The 26,280-nt window shown below is 32.8% G+C and overlaps 3 protein-coding genes and 1 pseudogene across 3 annotated transcripts; 3 read left to right on the top strand and 1 right to left on the bottom strand.

Moving 5' to 3' along the window:
* The first annotated feature begins 696 nt into the window (after window positions 1–696).
* LOC114370718 (protein indeterminate-domain 5, chloroplastic-like) lies at window positions 697–7,095 on the top strand. The gene is made up of 4 exons (XM_028328112.1): window positions 697–1,365; window positions 1,704–2,100; window positions 4,008–5,213; window positions 6,729–7,095. The coding sequence occupies exons 1-3, from the start codon at window positions 1,209–1,211 to the stop codon at window positions 5,170–5,172; spliced, it is 1,719 nt and encodes a 572-aa protein (XP_028183913.1). The 5' UTR covers window positions 697–1,208; the 3' UTR covers window positions 5,173–5,213; window positions 6,729–7,095.
* Window positions 7,096–10,701: 3,606 nt separating this feature from the next.
* LOC114372685 (proteasome subunit alpha type-5-like) lies at window positions 10,702–16,153 on the bottom strand. Its single transcript, XM_028330372.1, has 10 exons — window positions 16,017–16,153; window positions 15,029–15,066; window positions 14,806–14,887; window positions 14,576–14,656; window positions 14,261–14,374; window positions 14,084–14,185; window positions 13,310–13,368; window positions 11,955–12,057; window positions 11,230–11,295; window positions 10,702–11,127 (listed from the first exon to the last, which is right to left on the bottom strand). The coding sequence occupies exons 2-10, from the start codon at window positions 15,040–15,042 to the stop codon at window positions 11,035–11,037; spliced, it is 714 nt and encodes a 237-aa protein (XP_028186173.1). The 5' UTR covers window positions 15,043–15,066; window positions 16,017–16,153; the 3' UTR covers window positions 10,702–11,034.
* An 855-nt stretch (window positions 16,154–17,008) lies between these two features.
* On the top strand, window positions 17,009–19,325 carry LOC114371866 (annotated as a pseudogene).
* Window positions 19,326–21,383: 2,058 nt separating this feature from the next.
* On the top strand, window positions 21,384–25,397 carry LOC114372671 (diphosphomevalonate decarboxylase MVD2, peroxisomal-like). Its single transcript, XM_028330353.1, has 10 exons — window positions 21,384–21,651; window positions 21,733–21,931; window positions 22,336–22,399; window positions 22,511–22,574; window positions 22,646–22,726; window positions 23,095–23,181; window positions 23,774–23,931; window positions 24,043–24,091; window positions 24,622–24,743; window positions 24,833–25,397. Exons 1-10 carry the CDS (start codon window positions 21,436–21,438, stop codon window positions 25,053–25,055), a joined length of 1,263 nt encoding a protein of 420 aa, XP_028186154.1. The 5' UTR covers window positions 21,384–21,435; the 3' UTR covers window positions 25,056–25,397.
* Window positions 25,398–26,280: the final 883 nt, after the last annotated feature.

The following is a 26,280-nucleotide window of genomic DNA, read 5'->3' as shown; positions in this document are numbered from 1 at the left end:
AACCCAAGTCAGCCAAACACAGCACATAGAGTTTCAGAATCCTTTTTTGCCCTTTCCATGTCAGTGACTCTAAACGGTAACAGTACAGTACACTCTGCCTCCGCTGAATTTCAGACAAACAGTGTCATTCATCCCCTCACCCAATCAACCATCAGGTGTTTTTGTTTGAAAACATTACAAAGCCAAGAAAAACAAAACATCCTTATATATTCCTTTCTTACTTACCATTTACTTGTTAAGTGTTACTAGCGGCTAACTATTTTTATTAATTATTAGTATTATTAATTTTTGTTAAAAAATTTAAATTCATGATTTCTTTTTCTTTTTCTTTTCCCTTCATCACGTGACTTTCTTTAAAATAGTTTAATCACTTTTCATATATTTTTCTTTTACCAAGACTTATTTTTATTGTTTATATTTTTGTTTCCTCTCTATTGGTTTTACGGTTTGAGAGTTTCATTCATTGTCCTTTTTTTTTTTCTTTTGAATTTTGTGTGAGGTCCAGTGGGGTTGGGTGATGAGTGAAAGTTTGTCTGGGAGTGAGTAAGAAGATACGAAATAAGAGAGAGAGAGAGAGTGGTGTAGCTGTTTCATTTCATGCTGCTCTCACACATCCTATGTCGTTATGTGGCAAAGGATTGGGTCCACCGACCCGTAGGCCTTACCCTCTCTCTTATTAATTTTCCATTTTGTAAAAAATTCATTTATGACAAGAGAGAAGTGAGCAAAATCTGGAAAAGCTTTTGAAGAGGAAAAAAAGGCTGAGAATTATAAATAAAAAGAAAGAAGGAAATGGTGTGTGTATATGTGTTGGTGTATCTGCATGACACCAAATCAGTGAAGAAACTGAGTAATATTACTGCCAGCTCAAATTTCTCATTTATAACAAGCCAGCCTCAGGAGGAAAATCACATCAAGGAGTATTCAGGGAGGGGTTGAATATTTGCTGTTGCTATTAATTTCTTCTTCTTCTTCTTCAATATCTCTGTCTGTTCTAATCTCCCTCTAGATTTTTCTTTTGCTAGAATTCTCTTGCTTATGAGTTTTTTTTTTCCTGAGATTGGGGATGTGAATTGAGGGAGGACTCAAATTGCATGTGGGTTTTCCAGAATTCTGATTCAGTTGTGGGGTTCAAGGATTAAAAGAACACTCTCTCAGGTGAAGCAGAAGAAGGCTAATTGTTATATATAGGACTTGCTATTAGAGACATGGCGGCGTCATCTTCCTCAGCATCGCTCTTTGGATTTAGAGAAGAGGATCAACAAAACCAGATGAAGCAACAGCATTCCCTGACACCATCCTCATCAACAACTCCAGCTGCACCCCCACCCCAGAAGAAAAAGAGAAACCAACCTGGAACACCATGCAAGTATCTTAATTTTTTTATCATCAGAAATTAAGATCTAATCTCTAAATCGTTTCCTATATCAATGAAAGAACTTTTTTCCTTCCACAATTTTTTTTTTCATTTGGTATATGTGAATTAATTCTCAAGGAAACCCTAATTTAAAAACAAATTTAATTAAAATGGACTGAGATTAAATGGGTATATATGTATGTCTTTGGAACTCTTTGTCTTGAAGCTTTCTCAATTTGATTTCCAGATTTTTAATTTTCAATTATAGCTTGTGTAGTGAACTAATTTAATTTTGTAATTTAATAATTTGTTGTTGTTTGTCATTTTTGTTCCATGGTAACAACAGATCCAGATGCGGAGGTGATAGCACTATCTCCCAAGACCCTAATGGCAACAAACAGGTTTATATGTGAGGTGTGCAACAAAGGGTTCCAAAGAGAGCAAAACCTACAGCTACACAGAAGAGGACACAACCTGCCTTGGAAGCTTAAGCAGAAGACAACAAAAGAGCCAAAGAGAAAGGTTTATCTGTGTCCTGAGCCCACATGCGTCCACCATGACCCTTCAAGGGCTCTTGGAGACCTCACAGGGATTAAGAAACACTACTCTCGCAAACACGGTGAGAAGAAGTGGAAGTGTGACAAGTGCTCCAAGAAGTATGCTGTTCAATCTGATTGGAAAGCCCATTCTAAGACCTGTGGCACCAGAGAATATAGATGTGATTGTGGCACCCTCTTCTCCAGGTACTAACACTAACATTTCATGCGTGCAATTCAATTAACATACATATATTCTATTATTGCTATATATTGTTACTTTGTTACCCTTTTTCCAAACACTAAGCTTTTTTGCTTATTATGCAAAATTTAGCCTAACACAGCCAGAAATGGCCATAAACACAAGAAGGAAAACACTGTTTTTGGTTTTGGCTTCTTTGGGGTTGGCTTAAGGGTGTATATTAGATTCTTCTTGGTCAAGACATAATATATAGTATACAGTGGGTATAACTATAGTGAGGAAAAGGGCTTAGATGCTTTTTTTTATCTACTGAGTTTGGTTTCCTTTGTCATCTTTCCTTTCTATTGGTACCAATTGAAATGGAAGGAAACATCGCCCCACGTGAATCTTTCTCTGGAAACTGCCTTGGTCATAGGGCTTTCAGAACAAACACACGGAGGAACAGCACCCTCTTTCACTCTCTCTCGTCAAAAGGCATAAAGCTAATGAAAAAAAAAACTCTTGCTTTCCAATTTTACCTCGGAAACAACGCTGTTTTTTTCTTCCATATATATTTTTATATATTCTTTTCTTTTCTATTCACGTGTTGCTATGTCATGAAGAAGAGAGAGAGTGTGTGTAAGTGTTTGTATGTGATATGTTGTTACCAGCTTTGTTTTCTTCTGGGTTGGCTAGATGTGTTCAGTACTGTGCTCTTGCAGGTTCTCCTTTTCGTGGTAACGTTATGGTCTAATCAAGTATCCAACTTTCTCTCTCTCTCTCTTCTTTCTCTGTTTTTATATATGCAATGTAGATAGTACTATTTTTCTTTTCCTTCCACATGATTTTAAAAGTTTAATTTGGTGAGAGCGAGTGGTCACGCTGAATTCAGATCAGAGATATGCAGTACCTAATAAATGTTAATGATTAACACAGTGGGCACAACCTTGTTGACAACTTTTGATAGCATTCGAGTCAAACCAAGTCCAGTTTGAGCACAATCCCACAATTATGGTTCTTGATTGTGCCGCTTTTTCTCTACTCTCATAAACATTGAATACATATTCTTCGGTTCCATTTATTGAACACCCAGACCAACCCTGAAGTCCTTGACACTGCATTTCTTAATTGATTGGCTAATCTTTTTATCAAGTGCTCGTGAAATTATTCTACCTACTCGTTGTGTATCCTTTTGGAAATTTTTAGTTATCTTCTCATTCGCTTTATAGAGTTATCACATTATTATTTTTTCTAATTACTCGTTTCATAAATACACGCAAATGTTTGTCCTCGGGTCAATTAAGGCTTTTATTCTTATATTTGGATGCTAACAATTTTTTAAGTGATTTTGTGTGATTGAGATTTTTATTGTCTTTTACTAGGAAAAGCCAAGTCCTAATTCTAGTAATCTATGTATGCTTAAGATGCGTAACAGCTTTAAATTAATATTATTGTTATAGTGTTTCTGAAGCGAACTATTTTCTGTAACTTATTATTTTTAAAATTTGATTTAAGCTTAAAAATCTTCTATGAGGAATTTCCTCCCTCTAGTATGTGTGGTAGTATTATACAATTTCTTTTTTACTGCAAAAATTTCAATTTAGACAAAAGAAATAATAAAACATAATTATGTGTCTTGATCATAATTATAGTAATTCAAAACTGTAATAATTTCTTCATAAGAACCACTGTTACAATTCCAAGAGAAAATTAAAAACAAATTAGATCTAATAACATGTAACATATATAAACAACATTTTTGTTCAGTTACACTTAATAATTAATTAAAAGTTTCTCCAAATATGGCCTTTAAAATTATTATGATCAAACTAAACAATATTATCATATCATCCATAAAAAAAAAAACATCTCATAAGAATTACTAGTTTCTAATTAATTGACTAATTATTTGGAATGCATATGATGACTGCAGGAGAGACAGTTTCATCACCCACAGGGCATTCTGTGATGCACTGGCTCAAGAGAGTGCAAGACAACCACCGAGCCTTAGCGGCGGCGGAATTGGTAGCCACCTGTACGGAAGCACTACCAATATGGCCTTAAACCTATCTCAGGTCGGTTCTCAGATACAAGACCCCAGCAACGCCCAACCCACCGAGCTCCTCCGCCTCGGCGCCACCTCCGGTCGAACCGGCCATTTCGACCACATCCTCGGTTCACCCTTCAGACCCTCCAACCAACAACAACAACCCTTCTTCATGTCCGAACAACCCAACCAAACCTACCACCACCCCGACCAAAACAAACCCTTCCAACAAGGGTTAATGCAGCAGTTGTCTGATCACCACCACCTTAACAACAACAATTCACCCTTCAACCTTCCTTTTCTCTCCAGCAACACAGCCAACGCTTCGTTCTCTGAACACTTCAACAATGCCAATGGAGGAGGCAACAACAACAACAACAACGAGGGCACTAACTACTTCGCTACTTCAAGTGCACCTTCTCTCTTCAGCAACAGTGCCAATGCCAATGCGAATGCGTTATCTCACATGTCTGCAACTGCACTGCTTCAGAAAGCAGCACAAATGGGTGCAACTTCGAGCAACGGCACCGCTTCGCTTTTGAAAAGCTTCGGAAGCGCGTCTTCCAGCAGCGGCGGCGGCTCAAAATCTGAACAACAACACAGGGTGCCACCACTGGTGAATGCTGCAAACTACGTTGGTGGAATGTTCGGAGGGAATCACGTGAACGAACAACAGAGTAACAGTAACCTCCAAGACCTGATGAACTCGTTCGCTGTTGGTGGAAACTCTTCCATTTTCGAAGCTGGTGGCTTTGAAGCATATGATCATAGTAATAACAATAATAATAGGGACCCAAAAGTGCTTGCAATGAGTGGAAGTAACAGCGTTGGAGGGTCTGATAGACTCACCCGCGATTTTCTGGGTGTTGGTCAGATAGTGAGGGGAATGAGTGGGAGTGGAGGGGTTGCACAGAGAGAACAACAACAGCAACATGGCTTCAACTTGAGTTCTTTGGAAGCTGAAAGAAATAATAATAATAATAATAATAGTAATAATGCTGCGCCGTCATCAGGGCAAGCTTTTGGAGGTGGTGGAGGGAATTTTCAGTGATGAGAAAATTCATATCCTCCATGATGCCAACAAAGTACAAGGTACGTCAACTCAACCAAATTATAATATTGATTAATGGCATGTTAGGGAATGATTATTCTTATGATTATACTCATTCAAGAAGGGTTTCGGGTTTCCTAAATCGAGGTGATTAGGGGTTGCTTTTTGTTTTTTTTTTTTCTTTTTAATGTTTCTAATATGAGTTGTTTTATTCTTACATTCAATTTGTTTTTTAACTCACTTTCAACAAATTTTTCAACACATCATTGTCATATTTATCATACTCAATTCTCTTTTCTTCTACCTATATACGTCTAAAAATGAGATGTGGGTTTATTATTATTTTTTTAGTATTAACAAGTATACACTTCATTTCAGGGTTAAATGAATGAAAAAGTTTGAGAGGAAAAATATAGAAAGAGGAGGAAAAAAATATAAAGATGATCAATAATTTTATAGAAAATAAAAGTTAAAAATAGAAATAAAATAAAATAAAATGAAAGTAAAATAGAAGAGATGGGATTATGGGAATGTATATTAAGTATTATTTATTATTATTATTATTGGTCTTGGTCCATGTTAGAAAGGTGCTATACCTTTTTAAAAAAGAAAAATTAATGTGTTCAGAAAAAGAGTGTGTGCTCTGACAAGTTGTCTTGCATGGGGCGGACAGCGACGTTCTGCAGTACTTTGTTTCTTCTCTTGTCTTCTCGTTTTCGTTTTCTTCCATTTTTGGATATATTTTTGGGTTGCAGAGTCACGAGTGCCAAACTGGTGGTACTCAGCATGTCTTTGCCACGTCATATATATGATTATAATATGATATATTTTTTTTAATTAAATATTTTTTAAACGCTTGCAGAGAATGTTTGATATGGACAAATTTCAAATACTTTATCTATAACTTTGTGATATAGAATAAATGTCTTATTGTTATTAAATCCAATTATGATAATGTTGTGATGCATTCGTTTTGTTTATTTTTTAAAAAAAGTTTGGGGCAAATGTTTAGTTGCTGCATGATAGTATATGCTTGCAGGTTTAAGTTAGTAGTCACATGATTGTTTTAAAAAAATTATACTTAAATAAGTCATGCATATTTTTTCTAAAAAATTCTAATCATTCAAATATTCTTTAATTGTTTATATTTATTATTATATATTCTTACATTAATAAGAGTTCACTTATATGCTTTATATATATATATATATATATATTAATGACTAATTAATATCCCTATATATATATATGATTTGTAATATTTTAATAATCTATCATGAAACTATTGATATTTATTCATTTCACTATCGAATAAAAAATGTCTTCTCATAGTATTTTATTGTTTTCTTCATCAGTTTGAGACGATGTTGTTGTTAGAACTTAGAAGATATAATTGTTCAGTCTATTCTATTTGTCTCGCTATATATAGGCCAGCTCGAATTAGGTGGTGCTCTACTAATTTAGCTAAGTAATTAAACTTGCAAAGTTTTGGAATCATCTTTTCAGCTTCAGCAACAAGAAAATTCGCAATTATTTATGGTTTGGCTTTTTTGCAGGGATTTCAACTTGTTCCATTGAAACTTGACTGTCCAGCTCATCTAATTAAGGCTTTTTTAGGTGCTGCAATAGGGAAGCGTATGTGGAAGTTTCTGCAATTTACTAATAGCGCAAGCAAATTAGACTTCAAAATTAGGTTTCTTTAACTCCGTTACAACTTTCAGCTTTTTCTTTCCCTACTTTTCTATAAGTTTATTCGGTTTATAAACAAACTAGCTTCAAGATTTTCATGGTTTAATTTAATAGATTTTGTTATCAATATTGGACAATGCATTACTTATATTTAAATTTGACTGCCAGAGATGACTTTGCTCATATATACTTTGGCATTTTGTGCATAAATTGGTTTGGACATCTTCAGAGCGTGATGCATGGTCCCGTTATGTCACATGCTTCCTAGCAATGTTTTTAAAATTAAGTAGATGATTATTGAATTGTACGATACACTGGTTTAAATGTAGTATATATGGAATATGGAATTGTGACCGAAATCATAATGCTTAAGTATATATCTTTGAGACCAAATAATACTCCGTATACTAAAAGACAATAAGTTAATAATAAAAAGATAAAATATTTATGTATCAAATATCACATGTAAGTCAAAAGAGATTAGAGAGATTCATATAAATCTTTCAATCTAACACACCTAACCTAATAAAAAAAAAATAGTTGATTTAAGTACGCTCGGGATGGTTTAGAGCGAAAGGTATGCGATTTGATTATTATCGGATTACAAATTCAAAATGCGTTCATCTCAATGATTTCAAAATTTTAAAAATAATATATATATATATATATATATATATATATATATATATATATATATATATAATATGAAATTATATCTCTCTTAAAACTTTTATTTTAATTTTAAGTTTGTTGATAACATGCATTAATTAGTTTTAAAAAATTATAAATCCTATCCAACTCAACTTGAATTCAATTAATTTATTTAAATAATCAAGTAATTTAATACAAGTGTTAATGTATTGAGATTAAGATTGAATCATTTAAATATTATTCAATTTTTTATTTTTGACAAAAATAATTCTTAATTGGACTTTACTTAATGCGAAAAAAATAAATTCATTTTCAACATGTTCTCTTGAAACTCGATGTCACTCTGCGTGAACTGAAGCAAGCAAATAATTATTATATCTTGCTTATACAGTTATACGTTTTACAGTTTGACATTGAATTCTTTTAAGTTTCATTCGTTTGAAGAGAAAAAAAAAACAATAAAATGAGGTAAGGTTTATATTTTATATTTTAATTTAATTTTTTGTTCACTTTCTTTCATTTTCTTTTCACTTAACTTAGGCTAAAAAAAAATTGTGTTTTCTTGAATAGACAGTTCCAATTCATTTATTTTCAGGTCAGAATTGGAATAATCAATGTTAATATGTAGAGTTTCTTAGCCTTGGGTCATGTATTGAATCCATCTGGGTAGTATACACATTTGGTCTAAAAATCGTCTACTTACGATAACTGACTAGTCTTATGAGTTTTGACCCAACAAAAATGGTCTTCTGAGTCACGTGGCTCAGCCTGTCTTCAGTGTTTTGATTAATTGGACTTGGGACTGTCCCTCTTATCGCCTGCCTTTCTTGAATAGTAGTTTATAATTTGGAAATTAAAAAAAAAAACTTAATACACTTTTGTGATATTCTTTAGGTAATAATATTAATTAGGAATTACGATGACTATCAAAAACAACTTGGTTTTGTCTCTGTTAGGTTTTGGCTTTCGGGTGCATGCACACAATCTTTTTACGTCATGTGGCACTATTCTACGTACTTATCGCCTTCAAATATAGTTTTTATTGAATACAACCCTTTTGTTTCTTCAATAATGTTAGACGTTAGTAGAATTTTTAGAAAATACTTAACTATTTTTGCTTTGGTTGAATTTGAATCTATATGTTTTTTTTAATAATCTTGGCCATTTTTAAAAATTATTCCTGCTCTGTTTTATGGGTAATGGCGCCAACAATGAGATTGAGGCTGAAAGACAAAGTTGGTTGACACTTGATTGACAGTAGTGGAGGAGAATTCATCGTGGGGTGGTGGGTGGTGCCCGATGGTGAAGAAATAAAAAGTGGGGGAAACATGTTGGGAAGTGTATGTTTAGATCAAGTAATTAAAATAATAATATAAAATTAATGAAAATAACATTTTTTTTCTATATACATATAAACTCACCACAAAGTTCCGTTAGTTATGTAGCCTAAACCTAGTAACACAAATTCCAGTACAATAAAAAAAAAATCTAGTTAAATGAATTTATTACTTTTCTCTCAGTGTAAATAGAGAAGAAAGTAATAAAGAGAAAGCTGATAAAATGTAAACACCAAAATTTTCATTGTTTTTTTTATATAAAAAAAACAGGAGTTTTTTTATTGGGATAAAAAAAGAATCCCTCCGGCATGAAATGAAAATAGGCGGGAGTAGAGCTAGTTTTCAATTTTTTGGTTTAATTTCTTAAAAAATCAATATTTTCAATAAAATAAAAAATTGAAAATAATAGTTTTTTATATATATTGAGAAAAAATCAGAGTAAAAAATTATTTTTTTGGATTAAATTTTGTTTTATAGTTAGTGTAAAGATATTTTTATATTATTTATTTATTTGGAAAGTGGGATTTTTCTGTTTAAAAGCTTCTAAACTGATTTCTAAATATACCCTTAATTTTTTGTTTCTACGTTTAGTATATTATGATTAACAAAATAAGAGATGTGCAACCACTAAAATCAGAATTTCTTTAAGGGTAAATAGTCAAATTCATCTTTAAAAGTATGATGCGATGATAAATTAATCCCTAAAAAATAAAAAATACAAATTTAGTTTCTAAATATGCAAAAAGTACGATAAATGAGTATTGCCGTTAAATTTGTAAAATTATTTTATCATTAAATTATAATAATTTGATAATAAGTTATATTTTTCGAGATTCTATTTCACATTAAGTTACAAAATTAAGAAACTAATTTGTCATTAAATTGTGAACATGACTAATTTATTATACTTTTTACACATTCAAAAATTAAATTTGAATTTTCATTAAGATACCAAAATTTATCATATCTCAAGACGAATTTTACTATGGCACTCTCAAGGTGATTTCATGTGTAGCCCGTGCTATTTACACCTCGTTTTTTGTCTCACACCCATTACTTTCATTTTTCTTTATATTCCTAAAATACTCTTCTCTTTCATCTTTACGCATAAATGATAAATTAATTTCTGTAATGTATTAGAATATGAACATAAATATAAATATATGACGGAAAATAGTTTCTGCAAAGGATATTTTTATACAAAAAGAAAGAGAGCAGGTGGTGCAAAGAGCAAAATGAGTAGTGTAACATCACTCTATATGTGTGCGTAGCATAATCTCTCCGCCTTTTGTCCAGTGTATAAAAACTTGGAACCTATATATTTTTTTTATTGAGAACTTAGAAGCTATGTTAGGTAGCTTCTGGAATTCTATACGGTATTAAACAAATTCCACAACTACTGATGTTCTTATTCATGTAACAATATAATTCAATTTACATTATAGTTAAAATAACTCAATACAGTCGACTATAATTCATGCCTTTTAGGAATATAGTTAGTCCGTGAGATAGTACCCATCCAAGTCAATGAATAATGAGATAAAAAAAATGAACACGGAATAAAAATTGATCCATTTTACCTCCTTTTTTTTATAACAAAGATAAAGGAAAGGAGAAAACATGGGGAATAAAAATGATAAAAATGTTATAAAATTTATAGCACGATATTATAAATATAAAAATAGAATCTGAAAATTTCTAATAAAAACAATATATTTTAAAAAAATAATGATAAAAATTATATAATTTATAAAAGAAAATATCCAATTAAGTATTTGACTGAGGTGAGCAATTTGCTTTGACTACGAGGAATAAAAGATGGTTAAAATAAATCCTAATTCTTTCAATAGTATACACATAATGCATATAGATACTTTGTGTAATTCTTTTTTCCTCCATCGTCTCCCCGTTCCTTAATATCTCATACAGTAAAAATCTAGCTCGGTATTCGGGTAATAGATTACGATTTTCCCAAAAACATTGAAACCCTTATAGTACTCAATTTCAACTAGACCGAATGCAGCAAATGACACCAGAATCTCGTACAGTGTACAACTTGGCCACAAGTGTAGCACATGTAAACATCACCCACCAAAAAAGTTTCCGCATAATACTCAATAATTAGACGTGAGGCAGGAATGATAGGAAACACAAATGTTGAATAGAGAAAGTCACGAAAAGAAAATCATAGACGACTTATCACAGCTTCCACCTCAGAGGGGGTATAAAGATGATATGTTGGAGCCACCTTGGCAATGTCGACATTGTTGGGAGTGACCTAAGATGAAATACAAAAGAAATAATTATACTTTATTTTTCATTCAATTTCAGGGGAGGGGCGTCAATCAAATTGGCAGAACATGCATCTGATTATCCTTACCTTCTCTTCCATAACTTGCTTCAAAATGGATAAAGCAATAGTCTCAGCTTCTTGAAGAGTTAGGTCCTGTAACGTGATAAATTAGCACCAAATTGAATTGTTTGCAAGTCATCTTATAGGCTTACAGCATGTTATAGTTCAGCTTAATTTTAAAAAAATTCCAACAAGTTGAGAATGGCATTGCATTAATTTGACAATCAAAATTATCACAAAATTTGACTAACTTATCATTTTCCAAGACAATACACACATGGTGGATATAAATGAAGTTTGACAAAAATCATAATGCTTTATAGAAAAGTAAACAGGAAAATAAAGGAACAATGTCAACTGAACAGTTAAGTATACATGGTAAGACATGGATATGAAAATATGATTAGAAAAGAACAATTCTGCAGACCATTGGCATGGTTTGTTTTATCTTCTCAAGTAAAATAACAATTAAGTGAACTTGAAGGTGAAGTTTAATTTTTCTGATTCCAGATAAAATGTACATATATTATTTGAATAGTATTACCTCTTTTATACATTATTTATAATGGTAGGTATTGTATAGATTAGCATGTTTTCATTCTACTCTACCTGCCCTGCCAAGAGTGATGGGTATCTCCTGATTTCTTTATGTTTTCACTCTTTTTCCATATTCAAATCCTAGTCAACTATTAAGTTTACTGTCATAAACAGAATATAAGGTTTAGAAACTATCAATATATAATCATCGATACCTTGTTGTATTGTTCTTGCAGAGAACTGTCGGCACCTTCTGACCCTGAACCGATAGCTTTTCCATTGCATTGCCAAAATGTGCCAGATGGATCAGTGTAATATCTGAAAATCAGAATGTTTCAATCCAGTAAAAGTAAAAGTCCAAAATGAAAAAGGATGGGAACAGGACCAGCACCAATAAACTACATATCATCTAGTTACTGAAGTAATAAATCCTACGCCAAAAAAAAGAATGCCCATGCTGTGCATTTATTTACTGTTTAAACAATAATCTGCATTGTGTGCCTCTGACATAAACGAATATGAAAATTGTTTACAATTGAGCCTCAAACCTTTTTAGGAATGAGACCTACATGCTATCACTAATTGTCTCCCGTTAAGGTAGAAAAAGTTGCAAGTTGCTACCATGAACTGATTTCAATTGAGAAGCTAAAACATCAATATATACTTTGAGAGTTGAAATTGCAGGGTAGACACTAAGACAGCTGAACCATATAATTAATTTATGCCACAAATCAATGGTAAGAAAAGGTACATTGTTGAGCCTAAAATATCATTCTCTTTAAACCACAAAAGAAGTGATAAGGTGAGACAGTACTACTACATGACTATGAAAAAACTGCAAAGAACATAATAGTTCTACTTCCTACTTCCTTTGACAAAGGTAGACAAAATATACAGTGCATTCTTTTAAGATTTTTTTCTTAGAAAATCACTTTAGTAATATGTTAACATGGTTGGTAAGCCATAAGTTTTTTTAAAAAAATTACAATCTGAAAAGGGTCAGGTTTTAATGTTTTATATTATTTTGAGAAACTATAACAAGTAGCTCCTAAAACAATCTCCACAAAAACTCTCACTTTACAATCTTAAAATTACTTTTTTTAGCTTAAACAAGCAGGCTCACAAGAGAAGGAAAGGTATTAAGTGACAACCAAAAGAGGACAAGTTATCCTCAAGGAACCAGGGGAAAAAAAGAGAGAAATTAGAGAAAAAGGAATTCTTGGCAAAATCATGTCAAACTTAGAAACCATTAAACATCCAAGTAGTTAAGAAAGTTGATAAGTGGTTACTCGATACTCTTTGATCATGGTCAACCAGAAAAAATGAAATTGTTCTTGAAATATTTTTTTTTCTCCAGAATTCCTTTTTTAGTAACTTCCCTAATCCCCAGAGAAAAACATAATATAGTATACTAGGAACAACGTCAATTTAAAAAGATGACCGATATCATAAATCAAACAAGTAAACTTTTAAAGTGATCACTGGCTAAACACAGAAAATGAGCAAAAAAGACAACTACATCACATTACCCACAAGTAGCCATTGCCTAATAGATGAAACAATAACTTACAAGCTAGGTCCATTCTCATCATGGCCAGCAATGAGAAGAGATACTCCAAATGGTCGAGACTGCCAAAGAGAAAAGAAAAGGTGAAAGTTAAAATACATATATCATGATCTACTGCAACAAGAACACTGCTATTTAGTATTTTGTACAAAACAAAAAAGTTTATTGGCACATGCTACTGAACCTGTCGGTCTGAACTCTGAAGCACCTTATAAGAGGAATTACACATTTAATTTTTGTACATTCAAGAATTGATGCAATATCAGGATATATGTACATTCTGAATTTTTCAGGTAAATAACACTTGTTTATATCTCCAATCAACAGTTGCCAAATGCAATATATAAGGCATCAGTTTTTCTAGCAGATACACAAATAAGAAGCAACTTCGTAAGAAATGTTCATAAATTATTTTCCTAGAGTAAAATATGTTTTTGGTCCCTCTAAAATTTTCCAAATTTGGTTTTAGCCCTCCAAAAAAATTGTCCTATTTTCATCCCTCTAATTTGGAAATACTCCATTTTTTATCCTCAGTATATTTCCATATGATTTATAAATTATAACTGTGATAAAATGTTAAGTATAACCACTTTGAGGACCAAAAGTTTCCAAATTAGAGAGTCAAATTAGGGCAAAAAATTTTGGAAGACTAAAATCAAATTTGGAATATTTTAGAGGGACCAAAAACCTATTTTACCCTTTTTCCTAAATAGATGCAGCATAAGCAAGCAAACAAATAAAAATAGACACGAATATCAAAGCTGAGAAGTTCTTTACCATGGATTCTTCATCACCTTCACCAAAACGCAAGGCTAGATCACAAAGAGCTTGGGTTGTGGACTCAACAGTCATTGGCTCACCATAGGAGAACCTATGATTCTGTGAACAATAAACCAAAACATATCAATCATTAGCTAATCAACTACTTAATATCTGCTATAAGGTTCACAGTACCTGAGTTTCAACCCGTGCATGCTCAACAAGTGTTCGAGCATCAGCAATCAATCCACTCATTGCACATCCTATGTGCTCATCAATTTCCATAATTTTCTCAACACTACTTGGCTCCTGAAAGAGAAGTTTCATGCTTAAATCAATTAAGGTGCAAATCAAGTTCCATATTATTTTGCACAAGCATGTTTCTTACTTGGTTCCATCAAATTGTATACTGATAGTGATAGTTAATAGTTAACAGCACATTTATGTGTAGAAGTGTAACAATAAGATGATAAAAATCAACTAAGATAATTAAAAAGTAAATAAACACACCAGCAGTGGTGAAGTGATGCGCTTTTCAACTGCAAGGACAACACCCTCTTTCGTCTTCAATCCAATCGCAGTTGATCCCAGCTGCAATTCAATAAAATCCCATTTACAAATACAAACACAAAAAAAAAACAAATTGAATAAAAAATCTTCTTAAAGTTGTCAACCCTTTTTTTTTCTTACAGATGGACAAAAAAATCACGGAAGAAAAAGATTTGGGTGAAGCAACATACCTTGATGGCTTCGATTGCATATTCAACCTGAAATAAACGGCCTTCAGGAGAAAAGGTGTTGACTCCTCGGTCATACTCAGTTCTATTTCACTCACAAAATAAACAAATAAGCAAATAGGAAAAAAACCTAATAGATTTCAGGAGAACCCATTTGTTAATTGAATAGAGCAAAACAGAAAAACCCTGAAATGCAAGTTTGCAGCAAAAGAGGGGGTGGGTTCACCTTGTGAGAAACATCTTCAATAAGATTCAGTGAAATTACTGCATAAAATGGTTGAAGAAAAAGAGATTAGAACAAAGAGGGGAAAGAGTAAAATGGATGGGAAAGGTTTGGGGTTGGGGTTGGGGATATTGGGAATTACTGAAGAGGCACTTGCTTTGTTCCTCACTGGGGTTTGTAGGCATGGAAATGGGGCGAGGACGGGTTTTTCCTTCCCCGCCCCTGATTACTGTTTACCACTTTTAACACATTTGTAGATCTAACAATCTAACACTACAATTTAAAATTTAAAATCTAACACTTGAATCAAACACAAGCACAGTAGAATTTACAATAGCGAGTGAGCTGATATTAATCCAACATTATAAATCTAACACGAGCATGGTAGAACTAGCAATAATAATAATAATAATCCAACACATTCACCTATTTCCTATTCATGCACCATTCTCTAAAAAACAAAACAATATACGTGAAAATGCAATACTACACAAGATCATAAAACAGAATGACATTGGTATTTTCAGTTTCAAACCGCAAAAATTTCACACTACCTCTCCACTGATTTTTTAAATTTCTTTTTAAAACATACATAAACCGATACTATCCTCACCACAACAAACCGGGCTCTCAATTTCACAAACCTGCTCTCTCTCACCCTCTGATTTTTTTCCCGCTAAACATATACACGCAAACCCCCTCTCAGATTCCCTATCTCTCATTTTTTTACATAACAAATTCAGTTCAGGCATAAGCAGCGTCTCTTCACCTTTAAGCCTCCATGAAACAACCCATGTACTGTGATATTCACCGAGTGAGTGACTACCATAGTGCACGAGCTCTCATGTTCGAGTTCGACCAACAAATCACACACTATTGACTAAACAGCATAAAATCATCCAGCCAAAGTTTTGACAGCAACAAGGTCAACATACAATGAATCAAAGAAGGAAGGGAAATAAAATTAAACCTCAAACGGGGAAAACCCTACCTCGTATTCGATCTGCGAATGCCAAATGGGGGAGACCAGCAGCGAGAGAGAGGGTTGGGCTTTTGTGCTTAATTTTGCTTGTTCAACGAGCCTTCTCAAAACTAACAAAAAATATATTGTAAAAATAAAGGTAAATTGAGACCACAGACCTTTTCTCTTTAACCGTTCGCTTTGAGGACTTTATGTGGGTTTTAAGATCGTATGGTCCTTATTAGGATGCCAATGTCCCGTTTTGCTTTTCTTTTCTTTTTTTTCCTCCTAATAGTATGTTTGGACTAAATAATCAATTATTTTTTTACAATAAAGGTAAAGTGAAAAATATTTTTTATTTGCTATTGTATTACTATAAATTTGTAGAGTATGATTGATGATTGATAATTGATTCCCGTGAATTATTCAAAAATATTATAATTAAAATTTGGTTGGAGAAAAATAAAAGGATTTTAAAATAAATATTTTATGCAAAGTGAAAGTAAACAATTTTCATACTTGACATGATACGGTTGATATTGAAATGGGCAAAAAAATCCAATTAGTTTATAAACAACAAAAGCCAATTAATTGCTCTTTCCCCTGATTCCTCAAGGTTTATGCCTAAGTTAAACATGCTGATTACATATGTTGCAGGAGTTCTATTATGTGTTGGTCACTTGTACAATATCAGAAATACTTATTTTCATGTTGATGGGAGAATAATTTCGATAAGGTTACTAGGAACCTTGGATAGTGAAAAGGGTTTTGTGCCAACTTTACTGTGCAATGACTTGGTGAATATCCAATTTTAGATTTCAAACATTAAGGAAGAGATAAGATATAGGAGGAAGTGATAAGTACACTGTATGTATCATGTTTTCAGCAGCTTTGGTTTTCTTCTGCATTTAGTGAGGTTATTCCAAACTTTATCCTGTAACTTTATTATGGAAAACTTATATGTGCATACATTTATGATAACTGGAAATTTGATCCTTTAAAATAGCTAACCATATATGAGAATGAATAATCCAAGTGCAGTTGTATACAATGCTTATATAAATGGACTAATGAAAGGAGGAAATTCTGACAAAGCAGAAGAGATTTTCAAAAGGATGAAGAAGGATGCATGCAAGTCAACTACTGAAACTTATACCATGTTGATAAATTTATATGGAAAGGTGAGCTTAGTAAGATTCTTTGTTTTCTGTCTAAAATTTTACTTTTTACATTTTCTGTATGATCTGATCTGATGGATCACAAAATAGGCATCAAATTTTGTTAGTGTGTGTAATTGTTGCTGACTTTCACAACTTAAAGATGACAAATTTTCATGTCATAAAGGTTGACCCTTGGTTAGAGCAACCTGGATGCAGGATGAACTGGTGTTAGAAATAATGTGCAAATAATGAACACATAGATTTAGCATGGAAAACACTTTGACAGACAGTGCAGTCATAACATAATACTAATATTTTTAAAATTTATGCAGGCTGGTAAATCCTTTATGGCCTTAAAATTGTTCCATGAAATGACGACCCATAAGTGCAAACCTAATATTTGCACATATACTGCTCTGGTGAACGCATTTGTGAGAGAAGGACTATGTGAGAAAGCAGAGGAAGTGTTCGAACAGATGCAGGAAGCCGGACTTGAACCTGATGTATATGCTTATAATGCCCTCATGGAAACTTACAGTTTGATACCTTAGATGGCATAAATGCCTTCTTGAATGTGAATTTATTATCCCTTTAATCTGTTTTGTTCTATCCACTTCTCTTTTAGATAACCATGAATACATGACATTTTAGATGTTCCGCTAAAGAAACTTAAGAAATGCTGTGGGCTTATTTGATTAGATAAATGGTCATAGCATCAAATAGGCTTTGTCACATTATTTGGATAAATGTTCCGCTAAGGTTATGTGTTAGAACTTAGAAGGTTTACAATACGTGATTAAATTGTATAAGTGCTAGGCTAGTGGCCTTTTATAAAAGCTGTTTCTGTCTAATGTGCCACGGGATCGGTTACCTTGTCTGTGCTGATGTGTGTTCGGGACATTCCATTTGTTTAGTGTTTTCTGTTATTAATCTAATGGTTTCATATCTAGGAAAAAATCAAGAATTTTCTTCTCCCTACAGTCGTGCAGGTTATCCTTATGGGGCTGCAGAAATTTTTTCACTAATGCAGCACATGGGATGTGAACCAGATAGAGCCTCATATAATATCTTGGTAGACGCATATGGGAAAGCAAGTTTTCAAGATGGTAATTACCTTCTCTTGGAAGTTATCATTTTATTTTGTTAATTCAAATGATCTATCAGAAAATCTTATGAATTGATCTAAAAAATTTGTATTATCTGTCTGCAAATGACATTACTTCAAATACCACCAACCCACAAAAAAAAAAACTTTATTTTCAGCTTATAAAAAAAGGTGAAATCTCTTAGAAGTTCGGTGCAAATTATTCCATTCTGAATTCTCAACTTCAAAATCTTGATCCGGGTTTGTACATGTGAAAGATATACTGAAATCAGGATGCTGAAAATTTTGGCTTGTGATAATCATGATAATCCTCCAACTTCTTCCAAGATATGTCTTATAGACTATTTGCCTTTTACACAAGCCGCACTAAAAAAATACTGACGAAGTCCTTATTTCTTATACACAGCCATGCTGAAAATTTTGCTTTTTTAGTTTTTTTTTATCTGTTTATCCACTTTACCGGTCTGATACTTGTTTTTTTTCCTTCACGTCCTTATAAATGAAATTCAGATGCTGAGGCTGTTTTTAAAGATATGAAAAGAGTGGGAATAACACCAACAATGAAGTCCCACATGGTTCTTCAGTCTGCCTATTCCAAAATGGGCAATGTGAATAAATGTGAGGAGATTCTTAACCAAATGTGTAAATCTGGTCTGAAACTAAACACTTATGTTCTCAAAAGCATGCTGAACTTGTATGGACGGTTGGGCCAATTTGGAAAGATGGAAGAAGTTCTGAGAGTGATGGAAAAAGGATCATATGTAGCTGACATTAGTACATATAATATCTTAATAAATAGGTATGGTCAAGCAGGATTATTGAGAGAATGGAGGACTTCTTTCAGTTGCTACCTAGCAAAGGCTTAAAACCTGATGTGGTGACTTGGACTTCTCGTATTGGAGCCTACTCTAAAAAAAGCTTTACTTAAAGTGCTTAGAAATATTTGAAGAAACGATCGATGCTAAGGTTCTTCTTGCAGCATGCACCAATGAAGATCAGACTGAGCAGGTTACTACAGTCATTAGAACAATGCACAAGGATATGAAGACTGTTTTGCCATTTAAACTTGTTTGAATTTTAAAATGGTACTGATAAAAAAAAGTATTATGTACATGATTTTTTTTATAAAAATAGTAAAATACTAATATGATTCACTTTCTTTATAATAAGTCCAATCCAAAAGACAAAGTCCAGTCCCTTGCAATAAGCTCCATAATCATCCCTACTATAGCCGCATACTTATGAAAAGGAGGGCGCATACTAAAATCACTTATATATATATATATATATATATATATATAAATTTTAGGAACTAAGTTCACGATATGAAAGACATGAGACTAAACACAAGATTCACCTAAATACAAAAGATTAAAAAATATTTTATCCTACTTATTATTATATTTAACGAGTTTGTTTTTTTTAAGGTAAAATTATTGTTGATTTGATTACTATTGTGCTTGTCACACCAAAAAATCTTTCAAAACTCAAACAAAAAATTCGCATGAATTATTTTCTTCTTGTATCATTTGAAATAAAAAACAATGTTAGTTTTACTCGTAAAATTTACGAGTTAAATATTTAAATAATTAAAATTAAAAAAAAAATCAACCCCTTTAATGATTTTCTGAATCCATCCGTGCTTAAAGCTCTCTGTCTCATGCCAATTATGTACTTATTTTGTATAAGTCTTAAATATGTTTAACTCCTTGAATATAATAAAAAATTTATTTTATCCTTTAAAATTTAAAATTTAAAATTATTTTTTTAGTTATCCAAATTTGCAAAATACTTTTTTATTCCCTCTTTATACACCTATCAAACGGGAAATATTAAATTCCCAATTTACGATGACTTTTGATACAAAATCTAATTCGGTACGTAAAAAACCATCATAATTTATAAATTCATTAATCTCAGTTTGACACTCACTGTTGGTATATTGGAAGAGGGAATAAAAAAAATATAAACCTAATTTAAAAGACTAAAATATATTTATATCTAGGTAAAAATTAAATTCAAGTCTTATTTCTTACTTTCATGCATCCTATTTATTTTTTCTTGCCAACAAACACATCCTTAGTATAAAATGTGGTCTGGTGACAAACCTGAATCAGCGTTGAATATCTTTTATTGTAAGTAAACTCTGTGCCACGCGCAACACCTTCCTCCTTATTCCATTCTCTATTTTACTTATGATGTGTCCTCGTGTACCACGAGCAAGAGAACACGGTGATAAAATTCTGTCGCATGTGCTCCCATATTTATAATTTATAAATTAGGTAAAAGAAAATGTTAAATTGTATATTATGTTACGTGATTAATTTTTCGTTTATTTTTAAAGTTATTTATCTTGTTAATTAATTACTCTTTTTATCTGATTTTGTTTGACATTTTAGTAAACAAATTATTTCATTTTATTTATCATTTTACGATCTCCCAAAGGTGAGTTCAATCTGTTATCGAAAAAAAGGGTGAGTTCAATCTCACTTTATAATAGATACATTTGTAATAGATAATCAATTTCTATAAATACTTTTTGAACTTTGAGATCTTTCTTCATTTGGTAAGTTTTTAAGAATTCACCTAATTTATTAAATAAAACAAATTATTTATTGCGGAGAGAATTTTTTTTTAAAAAAGTATATGTGAAAGAGAATGTGGGATAGAGGTAACAAGTAAGAACTAATAAAAACTCTCTACTTTAAATTCAAATGAATTCGTTATAATATTTTTGTAAAATAAAACACTGCTTATTGGGTAAATATTTAACATATATGATATGATAATAAAAAAAATATGAAAACTAAATCTGTATATAGGTGGTCCCTTAAAAAAAAACTGTATATAGGATTCTTTTTAAGAATTTTATTTTCCCCTCTCTGTAAGATTTTTTTTTAATTATAACTTGCAGTAATTGCTTTTGAATAAAATATTTTTTTTTGTAATTAATAAATAAAATAAATCCATATATAGATAAATTATGTGATAATAATTTACTGTTTATTCATGTCTATACTCTCTCTCACATTCACTTTTTCTTATGAAAGTAGTGAAGTTGACTTACCTAAAATTCATCTTATTTAATATTATTAATCAATATTTTATTCGTCGATCCCAGTAAATCGAATCCAAATCTCTTAAATCAATATTTGCACCCAAATAAAGTTTTGAAATTGAGATAATGGCGAGTGAGTCGCAAAACTGGGTATTCATGGTGACTGCACAGACCCCAACCAACATTGCCGTTATCAAGTATTGGGGTAAAAGAGACGAAACCTTGATCTTACCGGTTAACGATAGTATCAGTCTCACTCTCGATCCCTCCCACCTCTGCACCACCACCACTGTTGCCGTCAGTTCCGCTTTCCACCAAGATCGCATGTGGCTCAATGCCAAGGTATGCCGAAGTTTACGATTCAAATTAGTTAATCTTGTTCATTTTTTTATTCATGGAATTTGGTTATGCTGGTTAGTGTAGGAGATTTCTCTTTCTGGGGGCAGGTTCCAGAGCTGTTTAAGGGAGATCCGTGCTCGTGCTTGTGATGTTGAGGATGAAAATAAGGGTATAAAGATCACAAAGGAGGATTGGGCCAAATTGCACCTACACATTGCTTCGTACAACAACTTCCCTACTGCAGCAGGACTGGCTTCATCAGCCGCGGGTTTTGCCTGCCTTGGTATTACACATGTTACTCTTCATTTTTTGTTCGAGCTTTCTTTCATTTCATAGTTATGACAACATTACAATAATTTTAATTACTCATTCAATATTCCACCATGAATACTGGTTTTCCTGGACAAACAGGCTAATTTCATGAAGTGTGCTTTATTCCTTAGGATTGGATTCATAGAGGAGTAGCCTTATTCTTCATTCAAGAATTTTTTAATATTGCATCTAACATCATATTCTATGGAGTTACGTGTAGATATTCAAATTTTAGTTTTGTTCCCTCTACTGCAATCTCAATCTTGTTTTCATGCTTTCTTATTTGAAATAGCAAGGTTCTTGGTGCTTGTTTATTTTATATTGAGCTTAATATTAGTTACCACCCATCTTAATGATTTTGTCTTCTCTTTGCAGCTTATGCCCTTGGGAAGCTAATGAATGTCAAAGAAGATGAAAGCCAGCTATCTGCTATCGCAAGGTCTTTATTTTGTTATTGGCTTTAATTTTGGGAGGTCTTATGGCTTCATTTGGACACTTTGAATTTCAATAACACGCTGGTAACACATGTGAAAATTGTCATTATGTGCAGGCAAGGATCAGGTAGTGCTTGTCGCAGCTTATTTGGGGGATTTGTTAAGTGGATAATGGGAAAAGTAAGTAATTTGATACTGCACCATGTTGTCCAAGAAACCAGTTTGTAATTTCTATTTTTCTAAATTTGTAGGAGGATAATGGCAGTGATAGTCTTGCAGTTCAACTTGCTGATGAAAAGCACTGGGATGATCTTGTTATTGTTATTGCCGTGGTATGACACTTGGTCTTTTTAATTGAATGAATGCATTTACTTTTGAGTGACTTATAATATATTTCAATAAAAAATGGTCTGTTGTGGTCATTTCTCAATGTAAAGCCCACCTGGAAACATATTTCAATAAAAATGGTCTGTTGTAGTCATTTGCCAACCTGATAATAATCATATTATCAATTGGAATATGTGTTTTCTTCAGATCATAGAACTCCGTATGCTTGAAATCTGTCACTTGTTTTTACTCCATCAAAGAACTCTATATTTTGTTTGTCCATATCATTTATGGTTAAGTTTATGCAACATTGGTATAACAATGTAAGTGTTTGCATTGTATTTTATGGTTTTTGTAGTATCTCTATTTATAGGTTAGCTCACGGCAGAAGGAAACAAGTAGCACCTCTGGAATGTGTGAGAGTGTTGAAACAAGTTTGCTTTTACAACACAGGGCAAAGGTACTTCATTCCTCTGTACAAATTAGATTAATTATCTAGGGGGGGTTTGGGTAGAGCTTCAATGAAGCTGATTTGGATATATAAAAATGACTTATGACCTTCCTACAAGTTCTTTTTAGCTTATTTCAATAAGTTTTGTAGAGAAGCTTAACAAATCAAGTTCTTCAACTTATTTCAATAAGCTTTCATAGTTGCACTTGTCGAGTAAGTGCTTAATGAGTTATTTACCCAAATACACCCCTGTACCACTATAGAAAGGGGATCCCCTTGGTTTTTTTCTAGAATCTTGACATTCTGAGCTTTTAATTACTAAAATCAGGGAGAATTTTTTATTCCAATACATTTTGTTTACACTAAGACCCTCACTTCAAGCTATGCTACTTACTATTGTTAACAATGTAATTTATTTTCCATTGTTTCTCTACCAATTTCAACTTCGAATGCAAACACTAGTTATTAATTATGAATGTATGAAAGTTTTATGGTCTGTTCACCGCCCATTGTTATATAAATAAATAAGTAAATAACTATCTCAGTGATATAGTTTGGACTATTTTGTATTTTTGTCATTTACTCATTTTGACTGCAATAGGAAATTGTGCCAAAGCGGATACTGCAAATGGAAGAAGCCATTAAAAATCGTGATTTTGCATCTTTTTCGCAATTGACCTGTGCTGATAGCAACCAGTTTCATGCAGTCTGCCTGGATACATCCCCCCCTATATTTTACATGAATGATACATCCCACAGGTAGTTACTGATTATTGCAAGAGTTGGGCATTACTATTACGTCTGTGATTAGATGACAAGTGTGGCACAGTTCTTTCCTAATTTACTATTGCTGGTGCATTTTCTCTTCAGAATAATCAGCATTGCTGAAAAGTGGAACCGTTCAGAAGAAGCTCCCCAGGTTTGAATTACTTTGTTGGTCATATTATAGTGTCATATTATATGTAGCACAGTTTATTCCCATGGTCAATATTTGTGAAGTTTATCTCGTATTAAAATAAAATTAATTGTTTTCAAGTTCAAACGTAGTGGACAAATCTTTTAGCTTTCTTTTATTTGGTCATATCATATGATCATATCATAAATACTTTGGAAAAAAGATATCCACAAGTTTCTTAAAACAGTTGAATGATCTGAGAACTGTTATTATTATTATTATTCGGGGATCGATTTGACCTATTCTCTTTGTTCTCCTAATTTTGTGAAGCATTTTCCACTTCACTACTATTCCATAACTGAGTTTCCTGTGTCATTATGCCATGTCCCTGCACCACATCAAACTTTCGTATAATCCCCATTTGAATAATGTGTTCATATACATCTAGATTTAGTTGTGTGATATTACACGGGCTCATGTAAACTAACAAATGTGTATAAATCTGTATATATCTATTTAAGTATTTAATTAGTTAATTTAGTTTTGACTTGCAGGTAGCTTATACATTTGATGCAGGGCCAAATGCTGTTCTAATTGCACGTAATAGGAAAGCTGCTACCTCTTTGATTCAGAGGTTGCTTTACTACTTCCCTCCAAATTCAGATGACCTCAGCAGGTGCTTTCAAAGTTTTGCATGCATACTATTCTTAGATTTTTGTCAATCTTTTGAATTTCTTAGTTACCTGCAATACACACTCCCTTCAGTTACATTATTGGGGACAAGTCAATTGCAAAAGATGCGGGGATCAATGGAATACAGGACGTAGAAGCTTTGCCACCTCCTCCAGAAATCAAAGATAATATTCCACCCCAAAAATACAAGGGGGATGTCAGTTATTTCATATGTACCAGACCTGGAAGGGGACCTGTTTTGCTTTCTGATAACAGTCAAGCACTTCTGAACGGTGAAACTGGGCTTCCCAAGTAAGTTCATGGGAAACATTCTCGTGGTTGATCTATTCTTCGTTGGGCTTCACTAGCAGGCTTTTTGAGCCCAAAATATTTTGATTGGAGGACCCTTTCAAGGAAGCCCGTGTGCTACCCATGGCATGATGATTCGTTCCTTCCTAGTTCGCAGTATGTGTTCGTTTAAGTATCTGTAATTTTTGTTTCAGACCTAGTTAGGCTATTTTGTTGGAGAAAAATAAGTCTCGCTTCTTTTTTGAACAATTCATTTGAGCTTGCAAGTTAAACTTGTCAGTTTTTTATGTGAACAATTGTCCCTACTTTGCTATATTTTGATTAAGTGTTCCATTTTATTCTTATTGTACTTCGGCTTATAAAGATGCTCATTCACCTTATGGACCCTCAACCGTAGTAACATTTTGTTCAACCTACACATGCATGTAACCAAGTAGCCAAGCAGAACCCGTATTACGCAGAACTAACAGGCATTTCAACATAACTTGATGTCAATGCTATAACTCGTCAAGTAAGCACTAGTGCACCGCAGACCGCACTGGTTTGATAAGCAACCCATGGCGAAGTAACCACAGAAGCATTACTTGGTTCAGTTGGTTGAGACATTAAACACGAAGAGTCCTTTTATCACTCCTAACACGTTGATAATTCTTACTACATGGTGCTTTTTTTACACATACCAGAAAACATGTCCAAACTATCCCGTTATCTATTTTTTCTCTCCCAAGCAGCACTGCAACACTTTTTCATCAACAGCTTCACTTGAACGTTGTCTATGCGTAGATGGTGTAAACAATTGAAAGACATCATATATGATTATAAAAACCATTTACCAAAATAACAACCATGAACTGTTTAACCTGTCTTGGATATGGTTGGATGATCAATCTCCATTGATGCTAAGTTTTTTCCTACAATCACTAGGTCCAAATGTTTTACTAAATGGGTAAAGCGCTTGCAAAAAGGGGTTGGAGAAGTTGGCATGCATTTGTAATCATGTCTATTTTAACAATCATATTCCTATCAATGGACGTTAAGGACAGAATATTTACTAATTGATGTGTAACATATTAGATTAGACTAACGAAGTGTATTAAGCCTCAATAATTAAGTGAATCACCCTTAAATCGTTTTCCACTACTTCTTCAATGTATCAATCTATTAAGCAAAAGCAAATGCTACCCATATCAGTCAAATATACTACTACTTGCTCTATGTTCTAAAAATCAGTC

Source organism: Glycine soja, chromosome 10, assembly GCF_004193775.1.
Source record: "Glycine soja cultivar W05 chromosome 10, ASM419377v2, whole genome shotgun sequence".
Classification (NCBI taxonomy): domain Eukaryota; kingdom Viridiplantae; phylum Streptophyta; class Magnoliopsida; order Fabales; family Fabaceae; genus Glycine; species Glycine soja.
This window is presented reverse-complemented; position numbering and strand designations above follow the sequence as displayed.

Bases quoted from the DNA above. Each gene is read 5' to 3' on its own strand.
- LOC114372685 (XM_028330372.1), bottom strand. The intron at 12,058-13,309 runs GTAAGTTATTGT...TCTGATTTTCAG, and splicing joins GATGAGAATGGACCTAGCTT to ATATTACACTGATCCATCTG. The intron at 11,128-11,229 runs GTAAGGATAATC...ATTTCATCTTAG, and splicing joins AGCAAGTTATGGAAGAGAAG to GTCACTCCCAACAATGTCGA.
- LOC114370718 (XM_028328112.1), top strand. From the start codon at position 1,209: ATGGCGGCGTCATCTTCCTCAGCATCGCTCTTTGGATTTAGAGAAGAG. The intron at 1,366-1,703 runs GCAAGTATCTTA...TGGTAACAACAG, and splicing joins AAACCAACCTGGAACACCAT to ATCCAGATGCGGAGGTGATA. The intron at 2,101-4,007 runs GTACTAACACTA...TGATGACTGCAG, and splicing joins TGTGGCACCCTCTTCTCCAG to GAGAGACAGTTTCATCACCC.
- LOC114372671 (XM_028330353.1), top strand. From the start codon at position 21,436: ATGGCGAGTGAGTCGCAAAACTGGGTATTCATGGTGACTGCACAGACC. The intron at 23,932-24,042 runs GTAGTTACTGAT...TTTTCTCTTCAG, and splicing joins ATGAATGATACATCCCACAG to AATAATCAGCATTGCTGAAA. The intron at 24,092-24,621 runs GTTTGAATTACT...TTTGACTTGCAG, and splicing joins GTTCAGAAGAAGCTCCCCAG to GTAGCTTATACATTTGATGC.